This window comes from Phodopus roborovskii, unplaced genomic scaffold (genome assembly GCF_943737965.1).
Source record: "Phodopus roborovskii unplaced genomic scaffold, PHOROB, whole genome shotgun sequence".
Lineage (NCBI taxonomy): Eukaryota > Metazoa > Chordata > Mammalia > Rodentia > Cricetidae > Phodopus > Phodopus roborovskii.
In genome coordinates, this window is record NW_026126459.1 from 1485762 (window position 1) to 1509382 (window position 23621).

The 23621-nt window shown below is 52.4% G+C and overlaps 3 protein-coding genes across 3 annotated transcripts; all 3 read right to left on the reverse strand.

Annotated features, from left to right (window-relative positions):
* Window positions 1–2326: 2326 nt before the first annotated feature.
* Scrt1 (scratch family transcriptional repressor 1) lies at window positions 2327–5867 on the reverse strand. The gene is made up of 2 exons (XM_051189220.1): window positions 5554–5867; window positions 2327–3633 (listed from the first exon to the last, which is right to left on the reverse strand). The coding sequence occupies exons 1-2, from the start codon at window positions 5666–5668 to the stop codon at window positions 2702–2704; spliced, it is 1047 nt and encodes a 348-aa protein (XP_051045177.1). The 5' UTR covers window positions 5669–5867; the 3' UTR covers window positions 2327–2701.
* Window positions 5868–18537: 12670 nt separating this feature from the next.
* Window positions 18538–20296, reverse strand: Tmem249 (transmembrane protein 249). Its single transcript, XM_051189099.1, has 6 exons — window positions 20276–20296; window positions 19901–20051; window positions 19590–19684; window positions 19290–19485; window positions 19043–19128; window positions 18538–18778 (listed from the first exon to the last, which is right to left on the reverse strand). The coding sequence occupies exons 1-6, from the start codon at window positions 20294–20296 to the stop codon at window positions 18596–18598; spliced, it is 732 nt and encodes a 243-aa protein (XP_051045056.1). The 3' UTR covers window positions 18538–18595.
* A 463-nt stretch (window positions 20297–20759) lies between these two features.
* On the reverse strand, window positions 20760–23608 carry Fbxl6 (F-box and leucine rich repeat protein 6). The gene is made up of 9 exons (XM_051189221.1): window positions 23217–23608; window positions 22805–22963; window positions 22612–22675; window positions 22219–22350; window positions 22032–22139; window positions 21839–21952; window positions 21534–21765; window positions 21210–21456; window positions 20760–20995 (listed from the first exon to the last, which is right to left on the reverse strand). The coding sequence occupies exons 1-9, from the start codon at window positions 23606–23608 to the stop codon at window positions 20836–20838; spliced, it is 1608 nt and encodes a 535-aa protein (XP_051045178.1). The 3' UTR covers window positions 20760–20835.
* Between the last annotated feature and the right edge of the window lie 13 nt (window positions 23609–23621).

A 23621-nucleotide genomic window follows, 5' to 3' on the forward strand; every position in this document is an offset into this window, starting at 1 on the left:
GGGTCGGAAATGAATTGTCAATGGCTTTGCCTTCAGGCAGGTGCTCCACTGGTCCAACTAGATGGCAGACCCTCTCCAGCAAGAGAAAGGCCAAGGCTGGGGCTTCACTTGAGATTCCCAGCACTAGTCTGAGCCTTCAGAACTAGGAATTCTCCCTTTAAACACTCTCAGATACCCCTAGCAGCACCCAACGGACACGTCAGTCAACACTCCAAATTCTATCAAGAGTGGCATTTATTCTCCTCGTGGAGGTGCGGCGCTCCGAGGAGCTGGTGCTATTGTGCTTAGGAAGGAGGTCTGTCCGTCCGTCCGTCTGTCCGGCCGGCCTGGCCCCAAACGGGGGCAGAAGAGGGACAAGGCCCGAGTAAAAATCCCGGCCTGTTGTGGGCCAGGAGTATGTACAAGGTGGCGGGGCGCAGGCGGGGGATGGGGGCGGGGCGGGCCGGCAGCCACAGCCCCCACCCGAGGGCCCCCCACACCTCGGGTCCTACTTGTAGAATCAGTACAAAATAGGTGCTACCTAAACGTTCCTTCTACCTGAATTCGCTAAGTCGGTTATTGTGCTGCTTAGTTATGGGGGCGGAGGGGAGCCCATGGCTTTCCACGGCGGCAGGGTGTGGGCGAAGCGGGAGATTCTGGCGGGCCCACAGCCCTTCCAGCCTTCTCCATAGGTAGGTAGACAGGAGTAAGGAGTGGGGCGGGGATGGGTGCCTCTGTGTGCGTGTGCATGCGGCACAGGCTGGCAGGCCCAGGCTAGGAACTGTGGGCAATTTCGCCAGGTGGAATAAAGGGGTTGGATATGGGCACTGCTATGCTAGTCCTGTGGGTCCACACCAGAAGGGTAGCCAAGCTTGGTGCTGGGATGAGGCTGGCCATATCGTATACTCCACCTTGCTGGACCTGAGCCGCACAGGGACAGCTGAGCCTCAGGGAATCAAAAAATGGGTACCTGTAGGGGTGGCCCTAGTGACGCTGAGCCCCGAGACCCTGGGACCTGTCCAATTTGAGCTGGGAACATAAGGCCCAAATCAAAGGCAGAGCCTGACTACATCCAGCATAAACGGGGACTGAGGTGGGTAGGAGAGGCCATATGGGCCCAGGGATCCAGCACTCTGAAACTGCCTTCCACCCTGTTCTACCCATGTTTGTTAGGCCGCTGTCACTGACAGGCACCTCCCCGAAGGTTGCCATATCTCTGACGGATTCTGGAATGGGCCTGGCTTATTGTAGGTACCCAATAATGAGTCGGTGAGTGATGAAAGACTGACAGAGACTGTGGTTGATACCATTCCATTCCAGCCTCTGGAACCATGACGCCTGCCGGGCTCTGCCCTGGGGTAAGGAATGGGGAAAGAAAGTCTGCGTGGCCGGCCCCGCGCAGCATCCCTGATCTAGGGGCCTATGGGATGGGTAGGGCAGGGGATACCTGATTCTCAGTAATTCTAGAGGCTGCGGCAGCTTCACATGCAGTGCGCATTATTGCTCTATAGTCTGCATCGGACTAACTAAGAGGAAGGGGAGCGGGCAGCCCCGGGAAGGTTTGGGAAGAAGGGTGGGACTGCATGCAGTGATGTCACAAAGGCGGCGGCCAATAGGGCGGGCCCTTGGGGTTGGGTCACCGCCGAGGCTTTGGCATAGACGGGTGAAAGTTGGCAACCGAGTGGGGTGGGGCAGAGGAAGTGGTCCTGGACAACCTAAGCCCCAGGCGTCGGCGGGAAGAATGAGGGTTCGGCGCCCCCTCCCTGACCCGAGTGCAATCCGTTCATAAATAAAACGTATAAATACAGAAAGGAAGAAACCCGACGCATCCGCAACCCCCCCAGGGGGCTTTACCCGCAAAGCAATACAGAGGTGTGTAGAGGGCAGTGGCACGCCAGCCTGCCGGCCCGGGTATCCATCCTCCAACACCCGAAGCCTGGGGAGCGAGGGAGGGGGCCCCGGGGCAGAGTGGGATCGGGAGCTGAGTAGGTCGGATAAGTTCATGCGATTCCGATATGCGTCATTATTATTCGTTATGGAGGACAGAGCCCCGGAGGCCGGGCTGGAAGAATTCGGATTTGGCAAAGGATGCGAGGTGAGGGTAGGAGGGAGGCTCGGACTGAGGCCCCAGAAAGAATCCGAGGGAGAGGGTTGCCGCCGTCCGCGCCCCTCCCTATCCCCAAATCATCTAGCACTCCCCGGGAGGTCTGCAAAGCCTGTGGTACAGAATGCCTCTATGGCCCGCCTGCTCTCCTGCTCCTCCAGCCAGCTGCCCGGATGGAGCTGACTCCCTGGACGCCAGGCTGAAGGCTTGGCCTGGAAGGCTTGGGAAGGGGTGGGGAAGACCTGAGTCTCTGCAACGCGATCCAGGGGCGCATTGGACGGAGGAGGGCGCTCCTTACCTCACCTCTCCCCTGTCTTTAGAGACCCAACTAAGAGATGAGGTTCGGTTCTGGGTCTGGTCGACCCTATTGCTGGGAGAAAGCCTGGGGCACCCTGGAGGAGAGGGGAGGGGTTTCGGGATGGGTCTCCCCTCGGGACCCTATTGCTTGAAGGGGCTGGCAAGTCTCTTGGCGAGCTGGGCGGGGTGGGGCCGGCTCCCTACCCCTATTGCTGTGAGGAGGGGCCCGCCCTCCAGCCCCTCGGCCCGGACGCCAGCGGAGACTTCCCTGGGGGGCCCGTATTGCTGAGAGCCGACCTGGCTAGCGGAAGCTCCGCTGCCCTAGGCTTGAACCGGGCTGAGCTGCGGCGGCGCAGGGGTTGCGGGGCCGCCGGCGCCGCCCTTAAAGCAGGCTGACTCGTAGTGCTTGTTGAGATAAGACTTGAGCGCGAAGCTCTTCTTGCAGCGCTTGCACTGGAAGTGCTTGAAGGCGGAGTGCGTCTGCATATGTGCGCGCAGGTTGGAGCGATCGGCGAAGGCCTTGCCGCAGTGCGCACAGCCGAAAGGTTTCTCGCCCGTGTGAGAACGCATATGGCCCTGCAGCAGCCAGGGCCGTGAGAAGGCTTTGCCGCACACGCCGCACTTGTGGCGCAGATCGTGCGTGAGCAGGTGCATAGCCATGGCCGGCATGGACACGTACACCTTGCCACACGTTGGGCAACGCCTTGCCAGCTGGCTGTCTAAGCTGCGGTGCGTTTGCTTGTGGCGGCTCAGGTTCGACGACGTGGCATAAGTTTTGCCGCACTCGCCGCACGCGTGCCGGCCACCAGCGCCCGGGGCTCCTGGTCCGGAACGCGCCTCGGTGCCCGCCCCCACGCGCCCGCTGCCCCGACTAGCGGACCCTGATCCGGAACCTCGCGTGCCCGGCCCGCCCCCCCCTCCAGTGTCGCTGTCGGGGGCAGCCACCGAGGCTGTGGAGGGAGCCGCGGCAGCGTTGGCATTAGCAGCTTTACGGCGTGAACGCCCGTCAGTGATGAAGAAGGCGTCAGCCGCGTAGCCTTCGCTGACCGCCGCGTCGCCGTTGATGTAGCCACCCGCAGCAGTAGCCAGCTCTGGGCGAGGGGTAGGCGGCGGTGCTGAGCCAGAGGCCGCAGGACCCAGCTCTCCGCGCACAGCCGCAGCATACATAGGCTCCGGGGATGGCCCTTTGAGCAACGCCGCCTCAGCGTCGCCATCGTAGACAGACGCAGGCCCCACGTAGTCACTGAGGTATCCTGCAGGCGGAGGCGGACAGACAGACAGCGGGAGGGGGACGGAACATCAGGCAAGACACACGCAAAGCGGGCGGCGGGAGGCGGAGAAGACACAGCGGAAGATGTTGGGGTCCGGAAAGAAGGCGAACAGGAATTAGGACAAAGGAGAGGGGGCCAGGGACCATAGGGCAAGGAGGATGGAGACCGTGGGGAGAGGAAGAGAGGAGAGAAGAGAGACGACAGAGGATGAGACAGGGCCAGGCAGGGCTCCTCCCCCGCCGCCCAAGCGTCCCGCCCCCGCGCGGGGAGGAGAAAGAGATGCATCTTCGGGCGCGGCTGCCCCCCTTCAGCGAGCCTCAAGGTCAGGGGGGAGGGGCGGCGCTCTTCTCTTCCTCCTCCTCCCCCTCCCCCCCGGGTTCTCCCCACTTCAGCAGTTTTCCCTGATTATGCAACACACTGCAGACCCGCAGCGCACAAAGCCAGTGCCTCCAGCCCAGAGACCCCAACGGTTCTGCTCTTGGGGGTTCCTGGGGTCTTCTTCAGGCCCCAAAATCTGCTTCCAGACTTGATGCTGTCCCTCTGGTACCTTAGGTGTGCCAACAAAATCCCAGCGACTTCTACCTAGCCAGCATCTATCTCTGACCATCACCAGTACTTCCCCCTTATCTCCCATCTCTCTGACCACTCACTGTACTTGATCCCTACCCTTGCAGCTTGAACTCATTTACCTCTACCCATTACTTTCCACCATCCTGGGTCCTACTTTGGTACACATTATTTTCTCCCTGACCCTTCTAGGGACCTTCTTGAGCCCCAAACTGCCAGAGCATCCACTAGGGGACACATTAATAGAGACAAGCTGCAGGTGGACATCATTCATGCCAGTAACTGCCGTTGTTCCCAAAGTACAAGATGAATCTCACGATCTCAAAATCATAAATGCATACCATTCACAATGCAGGCTCTAGCTCTTTCAGGATTACAGTTAGACTGTCAGAAATCATCGGGCCTGATGTCATCTCACAGTGTATACTGCCTACTGACCCTAGCATTGGAACTCACCTCCCACACATATGCAGGGTCACATATGCAGCCATCCAGACACACTCTCAGTCACATGGTGCACATCGGACTCAGTCACGTGGTCTCATGTAGTGGCACACAAGCAGGCACACACACAGGGTCACACACAAGCGCACAAAGTCACATGGCCACACGCAGTCACATGGGCCCACACAGGCTTATGCTCTTGCAGGTCACACTTGCTCTGCCATCCCACACTGCTGGCACTCCTGTTCCCCTTGCCTGCATGCTAACAGTTGTCCTTGAACTTGGGCATCCTTACACAAAGAGCCTCTCCTGACTCAAATACCTTGGCTTCCCTTGCTCACCTCTTCCTCCCTAATCCTGAGTCCAGGGAAGATACTGCTGTTGCCTCTTCTGGTACCTAGGCCCTGAAAGGTGGGTGGCCCTACCAGACCCTATGCCCACTCCCTAGAGCTCCCAGCATTCCCTAGTTAAGCCCTAGCAAGGGGCTTTGAAGATGCAGGCAAAGAAAAGTGAAACAGATCTGGATTTCTTTCTGGGTGTGGGTTTGCATGTGCTCATATAACTGGGTCTTGTTGTGTCAGCAGGTGTCTGTGCAGCTGTGTATATTTCAGCACAAGTCAGTGTGTGGGTCAGTGTGTGGCTTCATTGCTTCCTGTTCCCGATCCCTCTTTCCTATCTATCTAGTACCCACACTCGGACCACCTTGGAAGCTGTCTGGCCTTACTCTGCTCCCCTTTCCTCAGCCTTCATTCTCGGTTCCAGGTTCCAGCCTCAGGCTGCTTCCGCTGGATTTACATCCCCTCCTACCTTGCCACTCCACCCCCACACTCTGGCCACCCACCCCTTCCAGCAAAGCCCTGGGCCCTGCCCCAGCTGCAGTCCAGAGCGCACCTTTATCCTGCAGTCGCACTCCAAGATCGCTGCGGGCGCGCCCGTAGGAGCTGTCGAGGTCTGCAGAAGAGAATGTGTCAAGTTTGACCTTCTTAACCAGGAAGGACCTGGGCATGATTCCTGCGGGGCTCCGGCAGTGAGGGCCTGCAGAGCCGGGGCTCGGGGGGACTGCGTCCGCGGCGAGATCCTGTCACCATCCGAGGAGCGGTGGAAGCAGCACTGTCCCCAGTCTGGCCTGTGGATGCTGCTGGGCGAGTGTGATCCTCTCTCTTCTTTCTGCCCTGCGTCTCCTCTTCTTCCCCTCCAGATCTCTCCTCTCTTTCTTCCTTTCTTTCTTTCTTTCTTCCTTCCCTCCTTCCTTCCTTCCTCCTCTTCTTTTCTCTTCTTTCCTTCCTTCCCTCCTCTGGTCCTGGCTTCCCAGCCCGCAGTGCCGCCCCTGGACAGGCGGGGGAGGAGGCTGGGGGGGGCGGAGAGGGGGGGAGCGGCTCCGTCCCGGGCCTGGAGGCTGCGAATGGGTGCAGGGCTGGCCCGGCCCCACGGCCCCCTTCCCCTCCCCCCCCCGCCGCGGCGGCGGAGCCTCAGTCAGAGGCGCCCCATGCCCCCGGGGGGCGGCAGCGCCTGGCCAAGAGAACACGACAGTAGCAGCAGCAGGAGCACCAGCAGCTTCAGCACCGCGGCCAGCGCTGGCTAGGGCAGCACCGCGGCCAGCGCCCGGGCGCGCTCAGCTGGTGCTGGCGGAGAGGGGCGGGCCACCCGGGCTTGGTCGCCGGGCGGGGGTCCTCGGCGGGGGTCTCTAAGAGGCTGGCTTTATTGTTCTGCAGTCGGAGCGGGCGGCGGCGGCAGCGGCGAGCGGCGGGCGGGGGTCCTCAGGGGGAGGGGTACTCAGGGAGGGCGGGCCGAGGGAGGGAAGGAAAGAGGGAGGGACGGGTGTCGGGGGCGGGGCTCCGCTCTCGGACAGCTCTGAAGCAGGCCTCCTGAGCCCGCAAGCCTCTTCTGCCTACCGCCGAGCGCAGCCTCTGGCTTTTAAAGACAAGCGCTGGGGGATGGGGTGGGCGGGGAGGGGAAAAGGCCGGCGGAAATGGCTACACTGGGCTGGGCCAGGGTCTCCTGGGAGGGGTCCTGGGGATGCCTTGCCTCCACTTTTGCGGGGTTCCCCTGTGCGGCTCGGGGAATGGCGATCTGATACTTGGTAGCATAGTCGGGCGTGAGGGGAGAGGTGGGAATGGGCCTGACGCTCAAGCACCCCAGACTCTGGTTCTTTTGGTGAGAACGCAAGTGAACCTCAGCCGGATCCACGATGCCTCGCTTGGGGTCTGGAGGTTAGGCGCGGGATGTGCGGAGGCGGGGAGAGGCGGGAGACCAAAGGAGTGAATGCTGAGGCAGCAAAAACGCAGTGTGGAAGGAAGCCTGTGTGCGCCCTGTGCCGCAGTGCCTCTTGTCACTCTGTCACCTCGGCTGACCCTGTGCCCGCTGGAGGGACCTTTCTGCCCCCGCCTCTTCCGCGGGATGGATGTCCAGCACAGTTGCGTCGTAGCAAGCTGAGTGTGCATGGTGAGAGGAACTGCCATGCCCCTGTTCCAGAAATTCCGCTTCGTTGGTGGTTTCCGCCCTTCCGCGCGTCTGCAACTTCCCCAGGCGGCTCGCAACCAGGCGAATAACCCTTCTCGTGGCCGCCCGCCCGGAGTTTGCAGCCCCCATGACGTCAAGCCCAACGGCCAATGGCGGGGCACTGGGGGTTGGGGGCCTTACAATGGCCGCGCTCGAGTGCATATGTCCCCAATTAGGGCCGGCCGCCGCCATTGTCCCTTCGTCGCCCCCTCCTCCCGTTGGAGTTTCTGAGCTGATCTCTCCTCACACAGCCTGATCGGACTAGACTATGGTCATGGAGCAGCAAGCTGGGATTGCAGCGCAGTGACCTTATATGGACTGGCCCGGCGGGCGCAGATGCCAGGGCAGCGCAGCAGTGCTGAGCTCGGCTCCCCTCCTGCTTGTGTGCTTGGCTGCTATCTGCATCCACTGCCTCGTGTCTGGCCACGGTGGATGTGAGCTACCTGCCCCACACTGAGCGTGGAAACCACTCGCCTGCTTTATGCTAGCGGCCTAGCTCCTCAGCGGCCGGACATTGATCTTGCATGGCAGGCGCTCCCGAGGGGTAGGGCGGGTACGGCCTCCCCCTTATCGCTAAGCAGCAGCCAGTGAAGCTCTCAGTCGGGGGTGAAGGGCGAGGGTTCCCCGCCAGCCATGCCATTAGTCCCGTCTCCTTCCCAGAGGGGAAAGGCTGAGGTGCAGCCAGAGGCGTCAGGCCAATTAGCATTTTGATTGCTGGACGGGGATTGGGGGGGGGGGTTCATCTGGAAGAAGGTCTAATTACCAGACGGACCCTCGGGGCTCAGGCAGGCTCGATCCCCCTTCAGCCTCCGTTTGCTGCCTTCTTCTGGACATTGTCCCTGCCCCCAACTCTATCCTCCCGCTTCCTTTAGGTCCTCTCACAGGCCTAGTCATCCTATCTAGTTCTGTCCCTATACTTTGCCCCTCTGGTTCCTTCTTTATTAGTCATGGTCCTTTACCCCTCCAGTCTTTCCTGGGTTAATTCCCATTTCCTCTGTAGCTCTGTGCTCAACTCTTTTTCTCCATCCCTTCATATAACCTGTCCTTATGTTCAATATACATCCCTTCCCACCCCTCACCCCTTTGTCCATCTCTCCTCTCCTTTGGCCCCTAACCCCTTTCATGGATGAGGGACACTGTGCCTGGACACATGTGCCCTTGGGTCTCAGGGGCAGGTAACACCAAGGGAACCATTCAAACAGGCCTTGCTCTAGCTACAGTAGATCCCTCAGGACTCCCCCACCACCAGGACAGAGAGGGGGTACAGCTAGGATGGGCACCTGGGTCCAGGCCTTGACCATCAGTCCCCATCAGCCCAGTGCATGGAGCACATGGGACTCAGTTGCAATTACTTGGACATTCCAACTAGCCGTGTGAACTTGATTTCCTGCCCCCACTTTCATTTAGAAAGTCCCCAGCCCCTTGATCCAACCAGAGAGTTGAATAGTTGACCACTCAATTTGGCAAGTTGTAAGCTCCTTTACCCAAGGACCCACTGAGTCCCTTCCATTGAGAGTTGCAGCCTGAGAAGGCTTAGGTTGCTGTAGAGGAGCAGCAGATAAGCCCTCAGTTGGTGGATAATTGCAGGCCCCACTGTCCTGGCCCTCCTAGCAACTTCCACAAAACCTTGTGAGGCTCTCTTCTTGCTATTTTGGTCCAACTTTTATCCCTTTTCAATAAGGGTCTAGTATTTAGTCTGCCCAGGTTTAAGGGGCGGTAAGGGAGATATGGGATGGGATATTCCCATTGTTGTGTTGCTAACAGCCCACTGATGTGTCACTACTATGTCCACCTAGAGAATCAATGGACAGCCTCACTGGAGGGTCCACCACTGGGCTGAGACATGTGATTGACAGAGAATGGGAAGTTGGATTGAAATAACTGGTGAGGACAGCTTCTGTGGTACCTGGGTGAATGAGATCATTAGCAGGAAGAGGTCAAGACCATAGTCGTAGGGAAATGGAGGCTAGTCCTTGAGATTACTTAATTCAGCCACAGAGATGGCCAATGTAGCCAGTGAATTGTCTGAGCTAGGAGTCCTGGGGGAAAGGGTCTGTAAGTTCAGTAAGGAACAGGTGACAAGATACCTTACTTACATCCAAGCAGAGGGGGGGGGGCATCTGTGGTGAAAGAAACAGTAGCCTCCAAAAAGGGCTGCCCAAACTAGGGGGCAGCCAAAGAGAAGTTACATCTCCTGAGCTCACTAGGATAGGTTGAAGGTCCAGGGAAGGCCTACTTCAAAACGCCTGAAGGGCAAAGCAGACTTGGTCCTCACTGAGGCAGAAACATTGGAAGCTATGTTAGTTACTTCACCATTGTGACTGGTATCACAAGGAAGGAGGAAATGTTTGTTTTTAGATTTAAACCCCCATATTCTCTATTGTCTCTTGGCCCTGCTTAGGCAGATCACGAGAGAAAGGCAGAGCAGAACAGTTACTTCACAGCAACCAGGAAGCAGCAGAGAGGGATAGCTTGGGGTGGGGGTGGGGTGTTGAACAAAGTACATATTTCCAAATCACCAGCTCACGACCCCAGTATTATGCTTCCTCCAACTAGGCCCCACCTACCAATTTCTACTTTTTTGTTGTTGTTTTGAGACAGGGTTATTCTGTATAGCCTTGGCTATCCTGGAACTCATTTTGTAGAACAGGCTGGCTTCAAACTCAGAGATCCACCTGCCTCTGCCTCCTGAATTCTGGGATTAAAGGTGTGTGCCACCACTGCCTTGCTACTACCACTTTCTAATAATGCCATAGTAGGATTCCACCAATAGATTAATAAGTCCTAGTAGTCAATCAGTTTCCAAATGCCCCACTTCTGAACGTTACTGAGAATCAGACCTTCAACATGTAAGCCTTTTGGAGGAATACTTTATATTCAAACAATGACAAAAGTAAAGTGATGGGGGAACCATGAGAGAGTCTGGATTGCTGGGCGGTGGTGCACACCTTTAGTCCCAGCACTCAGGAGGCAGAGACAGGTGGATCTCTGTGAGTTCAAGGCTAGCCTGGTCTACAGAGTTCCAGGACAGACAGGACTGTTACACAGAGAAACCCTGTTTCAAAAGAGAGAAAGAGAGAGATAGTCTGGATCACAACACAACCATAGTTGTGTCCATGAAAAGTAAAGCACAAGAAACTGAGTTCAAGCACTTGAACCCACCATGCCAGGCATGGTGGTGGCATGCACTTATAATCCCAGCACTGGGGAAATAAGAGCCAGCCAGATCCCCTGAGCTCACTGGCCAGTCCACCTAGCCTTCTTGATGAGTTCTTGACCAATGAGAGACCTGTCTCAAAAAAAAAAAAAAAAAAAAAAAAAAAAGAATATTTATGAAGTACAACACCAGAGGATGTTCTCCTGTCTCAGCATGCACATACACTTACATGTTCACACATGATCTTACCTGCCCATGCACAAACACCTGCACACATGATCACTTACACTTGACCACACACAAAAAACAAATATTAAAGTAATAAATATTTCATTAAGTATAACATCAGTCTAGTGCTCTATAAAAATAACTGATATGAGTGAACTTTTACAGAATGAACATACTTAGGCTGAAAAGAGGTCAACAGGTGATTGGTACATAAAAACTTACTAAGGATCCCAAAAGATACCAATTTAGCTAACTACTCATAGTGGCACATGCCTTTAATTCCAGCACTAGAAAGACAGAGGCAGGTGATATCAGATCAAGGCCAGACTATATACCAAGTTTCAGGCCAACCAGAGCCATTATAGTAACACCCTGCCTATAAACAAAAAGACAACTGAGAGATATAGTTCAGTGGAAGAGCTGTAAAAATATTTAGTTGGGCCATGGTGGCAAAGGCCTTTGATCCCAGCCCTCAGAAATCAGAGCCAGACCAATCTCTGAGTTCAAGGCTACCTTGAGCTATAACGTGAGTCTCAGCTAGGGCTACACAGAGAAATCATATCTCCAAATCAAAAATTATTTGAGTCTGTGTGTGTGTCTGACTGACTGACTGTCTGTCTGTCTGTCTGTCTGTCTGTCTGCAGAGGCAGATATGAGTGCCCCTGGAGCTGGAGTTACAGGTGCTTATGAACGGCCCAGCATAGGTGCTGGGAACTGAATTCCTGTCCTCTGTAAGAGCAGTATATGCTCTTAACTACTGAGCCATCTTTGCATAGAGCTTCTGTCTAAAATGTGAAACAAGGTCCTAGGTTCAATCTACAGTATCACAAAACATTAAAATGAAAAGGCTGGGAGGTGGTGGTGTACCTTTAATCCCAGAATTTGGGAGGCAGGGGCAGGTGGGTGTGTGAGCTCAAGGCCAGCCTGGTCTACAGAGTGAGTTCCTGGACAGCCAGGACTACACAAAACACTTCTCAAAAGAAGAGAAGCAACTGCAGCTGGAATGCTGTCTCAAGCAAACTAATCAAAACCCCCATGCCCCCATCCCTCACCCCCCACCCAAAAAAAAATGGTGCAGTAGCAAGAAAAATGAGTTTCTCACAGAGACAACCGGTGACAGCTGAGGGTAGTTCAGTTTGCTAAAGTTCTCGCCACACCATCCTGGGGTCCTGGGCTCAATCCATAAAACCTAACATGAAAAATCTGGTTATGGTGATTCAAGTTGTAATTCCATCTTAGAGATGGAAACAGAAAGGTTCCTTGGGTTCCCTGGCCAGTCAGCTCAACCTACTTAGTAAATTCCAGGGCAGTGAGAGACCCTGTCTCCAAACACTAAGAGATGGCTCCTGAGACCTACCACCTAAGGCTGACCTCTGGATTCCACATGTGCACTCACATGACTACACACAAAACAGGCCAATGAGATAGCTCAGCAGGCTCCAGCATTTGCTGCGGACCCTGATGACCACAGTTTGATTCCCAGCAGACACATGGTGGAAGGAGAGAACCAATTGCTGTTGTTCACTGATGCCCACATGCACACACACAAAATGTGATTTAATTTTTTTTAAAAAAGAAAAGGTCAATCATGGTAGAAACACTTCCTTAATCCCAGCACATAGGAACAAAGACAGGGGATCTCTGTTTGAGGCTAGCCTGGTCCACAAAGGGAACTCCAGGCCAGTCAGGATTAGAAAGTAAGACCCTTTTTCAAAATAACAAGAGTAAAAAAAAATTCTTTTTTACCCAGGCAGTGGTGGTGCACATCTTTAATAATCCAAATACTCAGGAGGCAGAGGCAGGTGGATCTCTGAGTTCCAGGACATCCTGATCTACAGAATGAGTTCCAGAACAGCCATGGCTACGTAAAGAGATCCTGTCTTTAAAATAAAATTCTTCACGCTTCCAAGTTAAACTGACAACCAGTGCTTTCCAGGTACACTCAGCCTTGCAGGACCAGAGGTCCTGTGGAGGCACTTGGCTTCATGCCAAGTATCTAGCATCTGAGTATCTAGCATGATCGGAGCCTTCCTAATACTCCGACCCTTTAATACAAGTTCCTCATGTTATGGTGACCCCTAACCATAAACTATCATTGCAGCTTCATAACTATAATTTTGCTATTGTTATTAACCATAATGTAAATAGGTATTTTCTGGTGGTCTTAGGGGACTCCTGTGAAAGGGTCACTTGACACCCCCCATAGGTTGTAACCCACAGGTTGAGAACCACTGTTCTAGGGGATCCAGATGACTACAACATGTGTACAAAACTGTCATAATGGAACCATCATCACGATGGATAATTAATATATGCTGGTAAAAATGGAGTGCCCATCACAGATGAATGGAAGAGATTACTAGTGATATTGCTTAATAGTAGATCACTTGGTGTATTCGAAGCCTTGGGATCCATTTCCAGTATTTCAAATGAATAAATGAATGAGTAAAAAGTTAAAGGTCAAGTAGCTTCTGAGCTGCTCCTCCTGTACCTAGTGTTTTTTTGTTTGTTTGTTTGTTTTGTTTGTTTGTTTTTAGTTTTTCAAGACAGGGTTTCTCTGTAGCTTTGTAGCCTGTACTGGAACTAGCTCTTGTAGACCAGGCTGGTCTTGAACTCACACAGATCCACCTGCCTCTGCCTCCCTAGTGCTGGGATTAAAGATGTGCACCACCACTGCCCAGCTAGGCCCCTAGTACTATTTTCCCCTTATTTTACATATCAATCCCAGTTCCCTCTCCTTCCCATCCTCCCATGCCCCCCATCCCATTCCCCACCCACTCCCCAGGGAGGGTGAGGCCTTTTAGGAGGGATCATCAAAATCTGTCAAGTCATTTGGAGTAGGGACTTAGGCCCTCCCTCCTGTCTACTAGGTTAAGGGAGTTTCCCTCCATGGGGAATGTGCTACCAAAGTCCTTTCTTGCACCAGGGATACATCCTGGTTCCACTGTCAGAGGTCCCTTAGACTGCCCAGTCCTTCTGAGACCCATGTTCAGGGGGTCTGGGTTGATCCTATGCTGGTTTCCCAGCTATCAGTCTGGGGTCCATGAGCTCCTCCTTGTTCAGGTCAGCTGTCTCTGTGGGTTTCTGTAGCCTGGTCTTAACCCCTTTGCTCCTGCCTCTCTGCAACTGGATTCCAGTTTGGCTCAGTGTTTAGCTGTGGGTGTCTGCTTCTGTTTCCATCAGCTACTAGATGAAGGCTGTAGGATGGCATATAAGGTAGTCATCAATCTCATTATCAGGGAAGAGTATTTAATGTAGCTTTTCCACTGTTGCTCAGATTGTTAGTTGGGGTCACCCTTGTAGGTCTCTGAGCATTTCTCTAGAGCCAGTTTTCTCTTCAAAGCTGTAATGGCTCCATTATCTCTTTTCTTGATCTCATCTATTCGTCCCCTGACTCAATCTTCCTGGTCTCTCATGTTCTCCTCTCCCCTCCTCTTTCTCCTAACTCCCTCTCCACTCACTGACCCCCCATATGCTCAGGAGATCTTGACCCTTCCCCTTCTGTGGGGGACCATGGATGACTCTTAGGGTCCTCCTTGTATCCTAGCTTCTCTGGTGATGTGAGTTGTATAGCCCCTAGTTCTTTTAGTCTTGAGTTCTGTTATAGGAGAGACCAGATGGAGAGACACTTCCATTTTCAAGCAAAACCGGAAGAAAATATTTCCTATCTAGAATTCACCAGGCTGAAGTTGTTTATAGTCACCAGCATGCAAAACTTTATTTTTATTTTTTGGCATTTTCAGAGAGGGTTTTATGAAGTTTTATGAAGGATGAACTTAAACTTGATCCTCCTTGATATATTGTAGATATTCACCACCAAACCTGGTTTTATACAAGCTCGAGTCTGAACTTTAAGCTTTAAATGAAGCAAACATTGTTCCAAGTAAGTTACATCCCAAGCCCTGCAAAAGGGTCTCAATATTAAGGAACAACCTCTGGGCATAGATAACTGGGGCAGCACCTGTGAAATGTTTTTGGTGTCAAGGTTAAGTCCAGAGTGTAGGTGGTAGGAGTTTGTATTCTGTGAGTTCAAAGACTGGAGGCAACCATCACATGTTGTTTTGTTGTTTTGAGACAGGGTCCCTCTACAGTTCAGGCTGGTCTTGGACTTGCAGCAATCCCCTGTCAGCCTTCTAAATGCTGACATTACAGCTACCATGAAGAGCTACCTTAGTCAGCTCACACAATTTTTTTTTTTTTTTTTTTTGCTTTTTCGAGACAGGGTTTCTCTGTTACTTTGGAGGCTCTGTAAAACAGGCTGGCCTCAAACTCACAGAGATCCACCTGGCTCTGCCTCCTGAGTGCTAGGACTAAAGATGTGTGCCACCAACACCTGGCTCTTCCAACAATCTTATATTGCCCCAAGTACTTTGTCTAGAGGCTACCTTGAAGAAATTCCTGGGTGTGAAACTTACCTAATAGATTGGCTTGGTATCTAAACAGTTTTGTGGTTTGCATACTCTTCGGATGTTGAAGTAACTATTATAGCAAACTGAAGCCTTACTCTCTTCCTTCTTAACATGGATTCCATGGTCAGAATTAAACCCCTCATTTTCCTGGCTAAGTACCCCCTGAGCAAATCTGAACAGCTGAGGTCTGTTTTTCTAGATTACAAAGTCACACATTCACAATAAAACACAAGTCGGCAGCCCCTCGTTATACATTCCTGTACGGTAATTGTGGGTGCATTCCTCCAATAAAAAGAAATGGCAAGGCAGGCCGTGGTGGCACACATCTTTAATCCCAGCACTTGTGAAGCAGAGCTAAGCGAATCTCAAGTTTCATGACCAGCCTGATGTATAGAGTTAGTTCCAGGACAGCTGAAGAAGTACTCAGAGTAACTGTCTCAAAAAAAAAAAAAAAAAGAAAAAGGAAGGGAAAGAAAAGAAATGGCAAAAACTGACAATGCTTACCTGTAAGACAGTTTATGGTATTAAACACATCAACTGTTATAGTGCCTTAGCCAGGAATTATTTAAATAGCTCCCAAATAATATGCAGTGTAGGCTGTAAGTATAGTTCATATACCATATACTGACCAGTTATTTTCTAGGATAAACACGGAAGCGAAGCAGAGGATGCTCCCAATCACTTTTCTGGCCCTGATCATCTTCCTATAAATATTCAATCACCTGCTTCATAATAAATCTTTTGGAAAAATAATATCTGTACACTAGTATTATTTTAAAAATGTTTAATTTTGGGCATTGGTGGCAAATACCTTTAATCCCAGCACTCATGAGGCAGAGGCAGGCGGATCTCTGAGTTTGAAGGCAGCCTGGTCTACAGAGTGAGTCCCAGGGCAGGCTCCAAAGCAATACAGAGAAACCCTGTCTCAAAAAACAAAACAAAAAAAAGTTACAAAAAAAATGTTTTATTTGAAGCTGGGCAATGATAGTACATGCCTTTAATCCCAGCACTTGGGAGTTTAGGCCAGCTTGGTCTACAAAGCAAGTTCCAGGACAATCAGAGCTATACAGAGAAACCGTCTTGAACCCCTTCCCCAAAAAGTGTTATTTGTGTGTGTAGGGGGGGTTCCACTTGTGAGTACAGATGTCCACAGATGAGAGGCAATTGTGAGCCACCATGTGGCTGCTGGAGACCAATGCTGGGTCCTCTATAAGTGCAGTATGTTCTTTTAAATCACTGAGCCTCATCTCCACCCCCCCCCCATATGTCTTTAAATGTACTCAAATGAGTCCTACATCTTGTGGGCTGCCATCTTTCTCTACCTTGTGTTTCACTATTCCCCTCCCTCTCCTACAGAGCTAATGAGCTCCTTCTCTGAAGTCCCCATCTTATATAACATAGGTTCCCTCCCCTCTGTTACCTGTTCCCCTGTCTCTAAAGGCTTCCTCTGCCACTGTATCAGGTACCAGTCTGACATCCCTATATATCTTCTCATCTACGACCCTTACAGAGTTGCCAGATACATCTTACCCAGGTCCTTGGCTTTGTAGACACATCTGGAAAATGTGGTGGTCAATTTTGTCAACTTGATTAAACTTTTAAAAGCACTATGAAAAAAATGCTGCTAGGTATGTGTATCAGACCCACCTTAAACGTGGATAGCAGCATCTTGGAGCTAGAATAATAGATTGTATATAAAAGAGGAAGTGAGCACCAACATTGTCTCTTGGCTCCCACACTGTGGATACAAATGAGACCAGCTCCTCTATGCTCTAGCTTACTATGTCTTCCCCACCGTAACAAGGCATATCCCATCACCCACAAGCCAATATAAATGTTTCCTCCCCTGTGCTATTTCTTGTTGGGTATTTGGTCACAGCAACAAGCAATTGATAGACATGCAGACCTGTGCATGAAGCTCCTTCCTCCTCCCCATGCCTGTTAAAAAAAAAATTAAAATCTCCCATGTGGGGATAAAAGTACAGTTCAGTGGGACACCATTTTCCTAGCACCTATGAATCCCCAGATCTATAAAATAATAACAAATACGGAGTAATTCTGCCCAGCAACTTCAGGTCTAACTCACTTAGAAATCTTACACCCATCCTGGCCACCAGTCCCAGTGCCCAGGCCAGAAACCCTGAACCTTATAAGTAGTGGCTTTGCTTCCCAGGCTCTACCTACCCAGTAAATCATTCAAGCTGTGACCTCAGCTGACTCCTCTTTGCTTGTCCTTCTCTTGCCCACAGGGCCTCTCATTGAACTCCCAGCCATTTTCCATTGGCATGACTAACAACTTGGAATTTTTCAAGGATTTTTTTCTGTCCTTCATCCATTCCTCTCCATCCATCCTCCTCTTTTTCCATTTCCCCCCTGCCCCAAAGGATTGATGGCACCCATGCCTTGCAAATGCCAGGCAAGCATTCCACTGTGAGCTACATCCTACACACTCCATATCCCTTATTTACTTCTTTCCCTGAGAAAGGATCTCATTATGTAACTCAAACTATCTCATACTATCAATCCTCTGGCCTCCACCTTCAGGGTACTATGATTTAAGGTCTTCCACTATGCCTAACCCCTTAGTAACTTTTATTGTTATTTGTTGAGACAGGGTCTCATGTAGCCCAAAGCTGGCTTGGGACTCACTATGTAACAGAGAATGACCATGAACTTCTGATCTCCAAAAATGAGAGTATAGGTATGTGCCACCAAGTCCTATTCTTTGACATTTTAACGAGGACTCCGTATTTCCTTCCTTCCTGTCATTTTCTTTCTTATTATTTATTTATATATTTGAGCTTGGCTGTCCTGGAACTCGCTCTGTAAACCAGGCAGAACTCAGAGATTCATCGGCCTCTGCCTCTCAAGTGCTAGGATTAAAAGTGACCACTAGGCAAGGACCATATTTTCATCTTGTGGCTCTATAAATTCTATAGCTAATCCTTGTACCAGAGACACATGCCAGCACATTGACCAAAGAACCAGGTGGACAGTGGTCCTCTGCTCCCAAGTCAGCCCCAGACACCAGGAGGCTCTGGTGCTAGTGTGGGAGCTAATGTTCTGCCAGACAAGGGAGCTTACCAGGGACACAAAATGTATGCCATGGTGGGCCTGGCAGCTTTGTTGAGGACTCTTGGAAGTCAAGTGCACAGAAGCAACATTAGGGTGTATAGTTCTGGATATACCAGAAGGCTCAGAGCATATCACTGCTGGCTGGACTTGAGCCAGGTGCCTAAGCCAGACATTTCTATCGTATTCTGACTCCTGAGCTTCAATGGTAAGCCCTAATTCAGCATTGCTGGCTAAGAGGGACAAGAAGTCCTAAGCCTAGTGATGAGTTCAGACACTCAGAGTCCTGATTACATGATATACTCCTCACTTCTCCCAACCCAAACTGTGAGATTTGCTCCAGTAGCTGGAAAAGATGGAACCTCAGGCCCTGGAAAGTTGTGCTAGGGGAAGACCCTTAAAGGAAGCACCCCCCCAACAAACAAACAAGCAAACAGAAAACCACCTGGCTGGAGGCTGAATCAGCTTTAGTAAGAGAGAGGCTAGTAGGTGGGGCTGGTTGGCGTCTCTCCATGATGGGGATATAGGACAGTAGAGGGAAAAGGAGGCTAGGGTTCAGACCCAAGGGTTAAACATCCAGGTCAGTGACACTTGACTTAGTGTAGATTTGTGTTTTTCGCTGCACAATACCAGGGCTAAAGGTGGCCCCCAGTGGCCAGTGGCGGACCACATGACGATAGGAGGAGGCCAAGTAGTCAAAGTAGTTGATGTTGAGTTTCCGGGCAATGTGCCGGCCCAGGAATTCCATTTGCTATGAATAAGTAAGTGGCAGCCAGCTCTCCTTTCTCCAGATAGGAGACTCCTGCCACCAGCATCCTCTTTAGGTATCCCTTCCCCTTACCAAGAGAGTATCCCTACCCCTCCCCCAAATCCACAGTGCTCCTGCCACCCTTAGCAAAGTGGAGGCCTCAATAGAGAAACTGTGCTGTAATTACCCTCGGAGTGAAAAGTAGCCCCATTCAAGAACTCTAAGCAGAAGTTAGTATCTTTTGGGGGGGGGCAGCATAGAACCTACCTCATATCGCTCTGACAGCTGCACCAGCACAAGTGGCTCTAGCTTGTGGCCACAAAGGACCAGCTGGAAGAAGCACCTGCCATAGGCTGCCAATAGATGAGCAATGAGCCAGCAACCTAACTTCCCAAGAGGCTAGGGGGAGGGTGGTAGGGGTGAGGCCTCCAGGGTGGGAGTGTCTAGCATATTGGTCCCTCCCAGCTCTGAATTCATATCCCCTCCCTCTACCCTCTCCTATCCCAGGCATCACCATCAGAGCTGAGTGCCAGGCGCACGTAGACCAGATGCATTGGCCCTTGACATACAGTTCGGCCTTGGATAGAGAAATGGTACATGCCACGAGAGTGGTTCAGCACTAGGCGGCGCCTGGGAATTGAGGAAACCATGAGCCACAGGCCTATAGCCATGCCATAGGCAGGAAAGCACCAGGTCTCCTGCTTCTCCACCTGTAGGCACCAAGGATTAATAATAGGGAGGTGAGTTCCAGCAGGAGGTTCCTGTGTGGCCCTCATGCAAAGAGAGCTGTGGGGTGGGGGGCAGGAGCTCTGACCTGCCTGAGGACATCACAGCAGATCAAGAAAAGGCAGACGATAAAGAGTAGCGTCCCCTTCCAGAGCGTGTCCAGGTAGTACTCGAGCACAAAGACTAAAGACAGTATGATCAGGCACATGAGGACAGCCAGAAGCTGTCCCTAGGTATTGGACAGTGCCAGGGATTTGGAGGAAAGGGCCCACCCAGTGGAGGTTCTCCATGCTACTCCAGTGCCTGCACCCACAAGTACACCTGCCTACCCTAACCCATCCAGGCTTCAGCCAGCCTCTCCACTTCTGGGAACCTGGCCATGCCCAGTCCCCTGCCCACCATCCGGCTGCTGCTGCTTGAAGGGGTAGAAGCTGTTGTTCTTGAGGCGCTTGGCCAAGTGGCGCTCAGTAGAGAAGAGTCCTAGGGCCCAGAGCTGGAAGCGCTGGGCAAAGACAGACGTGGGGAGGCCACTGCTCTGCTCCTTGGGGACCTAGTTAGGTTGAAGTAGTCAGCATACAGCTTGCTCACGGCCACCACCCACTGCCTATATCCAGGGCTCCCACCCGAGACAATTCCAGGGTTGCAGTTCAGGAAGGAGCAGGAGCTGCCAGACAACAGCAGGGCAGGGCAGTAGGCAGTAGTCCAGGCTGGGCTGTCTGGATTCTAGAAGTTCAAGGGTAAAGGATTCTAGAATGGGCTTTTCATTGACCACACTTTTCTAGAGAACATGCCCATTCTGGTCAGTTTCCACTACCTGGAAGGCAGCCTGGCTTTCTCATGGCTAGACAGGCTTAGCCAATGTTGTCAACACTGTCAACTCACAGATTCTGGTAGCTGATAAAAGCCTCTGTGCTTCCCCCCCCTCATTTTACCCTATCCTCATAAAACTGTGTCCCAAGGGTGGGATTCACACAGTCTAAGAGTCAAACCCTGCAGTGAACAGACACAGCAAACCCTTGGGCTAGGAGACCTAAGGGCCATTCCTACACATACAGGCCTGGGTTGCTATAGTCCATTAGGCATGATCCATTTTTCATGAAACAACTTATTCTGAGGACCATGCTTGTAAGTCTATCACTTGGGAGGCTGACATAGGTGGATTGCTGTGAGTTTAAGGTCAGGCTGAGCGACATTGAGTTTCATGCCAGCTTAGATTAGCGTGAGCAGAATCTCAAATAAAACAACGAACCATACAGAATACCTAAAAATACTTTATTGTAACAAAAACCAAAACATTTCCAAGTGAAAATGACCAGGGCAAAGCTGGTGTCTAGTTAAGTGGACTCTCTGGAGGATAGCGGACTTGTAAGTAGCTGCTCTAGACACCACTGGACTTCCTCCAGGCCCCGGTAGGCACGCTTCAGTCCCCTGGGGAGGCACCGGCAGGACTCCAGATTCAGATACAGCAGTCCTGGACAACTGCTAATCACAGAACTGTGGGACAGGCAGGCCATGGGAAAGTGAGCTGTTGGTCAGGGAACTCTGTCTGCCCTCACCAGGCCTACCACCTAGATCCACCCAGGGCTAAGTCTAGTTCTCTTGATGTCCCCAAGTAGGAGTCTGACCAGTGCCTACACCTCTGGTTCTCCAAGTCATATATGGCAGCAAACAGTACGTGATTCAAAGAACTAGGGAAAGAGGCACTGACCTGACTGTGCTTGGCGTGACTCGGGTACCCCTTAGGTTGAGGGAACACAAGGCTGGGAGTGAGCCCCCAGAGGTGCCAGAGAAAACAGATAGGGCCTGTTCCAAGTCTTTCTCGCTGAAGCCTTGGCCACTGAAGTCCAGCTCCCTCAGGGTGTGATACCACTTCTGGGTCAATAGGGGGCTACCTTTCTTAGCCAGAGTTAACCCATCAGATATACCATACAGGCCCAGGTACAGTTGCTCCAGCTCTGAGAAGAGAGAACTGAGAGTCAATAGTAGGCAGGCAATGATCCCACACTGCACCTACCACACATGGCCAGCTGACCTTGACATGGTAAATCACACAGGCCAGTGGGTGTGATCCGAGCACAGCCACGAAGATCCAGCAGGCGCAGTTTGGGGGAGCAATGGAGCAAGCGTCCCAGAACCTCATTGCTCACAAAGTTGCAGGAGGAGCCAGCTAGGCAGAGCTCCTCAAGACTGGGGAAGCCTGGTCCCCGGGGTACCCCTCGTCCACAAGGCTTGGGAAGCCAAATCAGATTCAGGAGTCGTAGCACCTGGAGTTGGGAGGAGGGACAGGCTGTAGATAAGTAGATGGGCGGCAAGTGGGAGAAGGTAGGCCATAGATACCTGTAGCCGGGGGCAGCCTTTCTGCAGAGCCTCCACAGGCAGTTGCAGGGGTGTGCTGTTGCAGTTCATGCCAGTGCTGACCTCTAGGACTTGGAGCTGGGGGCAGCAGCTACCCTGTAATGGCAGGGAAACACACGAGGTCAAAGGCCTGGCAGTTCCCATGCAACTCCGTTCCTGCCCATCACCAACCTACCAGCAGCGCACCCAAGATGGCTGTTGTCTGGGAACTGTAGGTCAGCCACAGCTTCTGCATTCGGGACCCTGCCTCCTCCAAGAAGTTCACCATAGCTGTGGACTCTACCTAGGGATCCAGCACAGGAGTGCATGTCACCTCACAAGGGCCCAGGCTTTTTCAGAGCTCCTTGGGGCACATGACTCACCATGGAATGGTGTAGGTTCAGGCTGTGGAGCTGGCAGCAGGATTTTGCTAACATGATCAGAGTGTCAGCAGTCACGCTGTGGCAGTCTGAAAGCTTGAGGAAGGTGAGCCGAGGACAGAACTTGCTAACCAGCTGTGGCAAGAGAAAGGCTGTCTGGGTTGGGGAGGTAAAGACCTACAGAGACACTGAAGGTCCCAACAAGCCCATCCTATGGCCCAGCTATGACTCCATTCTGTCCATGCCAAGTATACTTGGCAACTTCCTACCGGAGATGTCAGCAAGACAGAACTGGATAGGCAGGCGGACATCTTTGTGAGAGAACACCAGGGCACTCCCCGATAGTGGACAACTCAAATGTTACAGCTGGTGTACAGGGCAGGCTGAAGCTCTCACCTCCAACACAGCGTGTACTTGAGATTTCCAATGGATGAGGGTCAACCTCTGGAGTTGTGAGAACCTGGGCGACAGCAAGGCCTATTCGCGCTAGAGTCCTCATGCTGCCCCTCTGGCCAGCATCCTCCTTACCCAACACTGATGCACGGAGGCACAGGCAGAGCAAGAGACTAAGATGACAAAGGACCCTCACCGATTGGGTATGAGCCACTCCAGAGAAGTAAGGAGCTTCTTCTCTGCCTTAAGGTTGCCCTTGGAAGTCCGGCCAACCAGTGGGGGTGACAGGGTAACAGTGTGCCAAAGCCCAGGATGGGAGGCAGCTTCATGCCAATGGCGGCAAACGCGTGCGGCCCTAGGAGAAGAAACAGTTTGCTGCAAGTGCATGGCTTTCTGTAAGTGGCGCCTATAATAAAGTGTCTTGGGAGCAGCATATCTGCCCTTGCAACTTGCCGCAAAGCGGTCTCAAAGCCGAGTTTGAGGGGTTCCAAAAGTGGAGACAGGTGCTGGAGCACTCATGTATGCCCACTGAGATGCTTTGCCCTCTGCCTTGCAGCTCCACCCGCAAAGTGGCCGAGTCCATATCCCAGCAGACGTTGTTAGTGTACCTGCCAAGAAACGGCATGGGCCCATGAGCCGCAACCAACAATTCAAAAATATACACTAGGACTTCTAAGGGAATACGGTCTCCCCAACCAGAGTCCGGGCCCTGATCGGCCGACGGCTCAGGTCGGGGCTTGGCCCTGGGTTTGGCGGCCGACGTGGGGCCGCGAGCCAGGGGTCTCGGAGCGCGGCGAGGGGCGCGCCTGTGCGCACGAGCGCGGACAGGTTCCAGGTCTGGCAACACTAGCAGCATGCTGTCCGCTTGCAGCAGGTGGTACCCAGAGCCGCGAGGTGCCAGACTGTCCCACCACCAGTCCTCGGCCGAGCGGGTCTGCGAGTCGGCCCGCTTGGATACCCGAGCACGACGCCGAACTCTCCCAGAGGATACAGGAGCCATAGCTCAGGAACCT

Excerpts from the sequence above, each read along its gene's own strand:
- Tmem249 (XM_051189099.1), bottom strand. The coding sequence starts at position 20,296 with ATGGGCATGTTCTCTAGAAAA. Across the intron at positions 19,486-19,589 it reads GCTGTGATGTCCTCAGGCAG|GTGGAGAAGCAGGAGACCTG; the intron begins GTCAGAGCTCCT and ends TGGTGCCTACAG. Across the intron at positions 19,129-19,289 it reads CCTGGCACTCAGCTCTGATG|CCTATGGCAGGTGCTTCTTC; the intron begins GTGATGCCTGGG and ends ATCTATTGGCAG.
- Scrt1 (XM_051189220.1), bottom strand. The coding sequence starts at position 5,668 with ATGCCCAGGTCCTTCCTGGTTAAGAAGGTCAAACTTGACACATTCTCT. Across the intron at positions 3,634-5,553 it reads AGTGCGACTGCAGGATAAAG|GATACCTCAGTGACTACGTG; the intron begins GTGCGCTCTGGA and ends CTCCGCCTGCAG.
- Fbxl6 (XM_051189221.1), bottom strand. The coding sequence starts at position 23,608 with ATGGCTCCTGTATCCTCTGGGAGAGTTCGGCGTCGTGCTCGGGTATCC. Across the intron at positions 22,351-22,611 it reads AAGTACACGCTGTGTTGGAG|CTGGTTAGCAAGTTCTGTCC; the intron begins GTGAGAGCTTCA and ends CTCTTGCCACAG. Across the intron at positions 21,766-21,838 it reads AAGGCTGCCCCCGGCTACAG|GTGCTACGACTCCTGAATCT; the intron begins GTATCTATGGCC and ends TCCCAACTCCAG.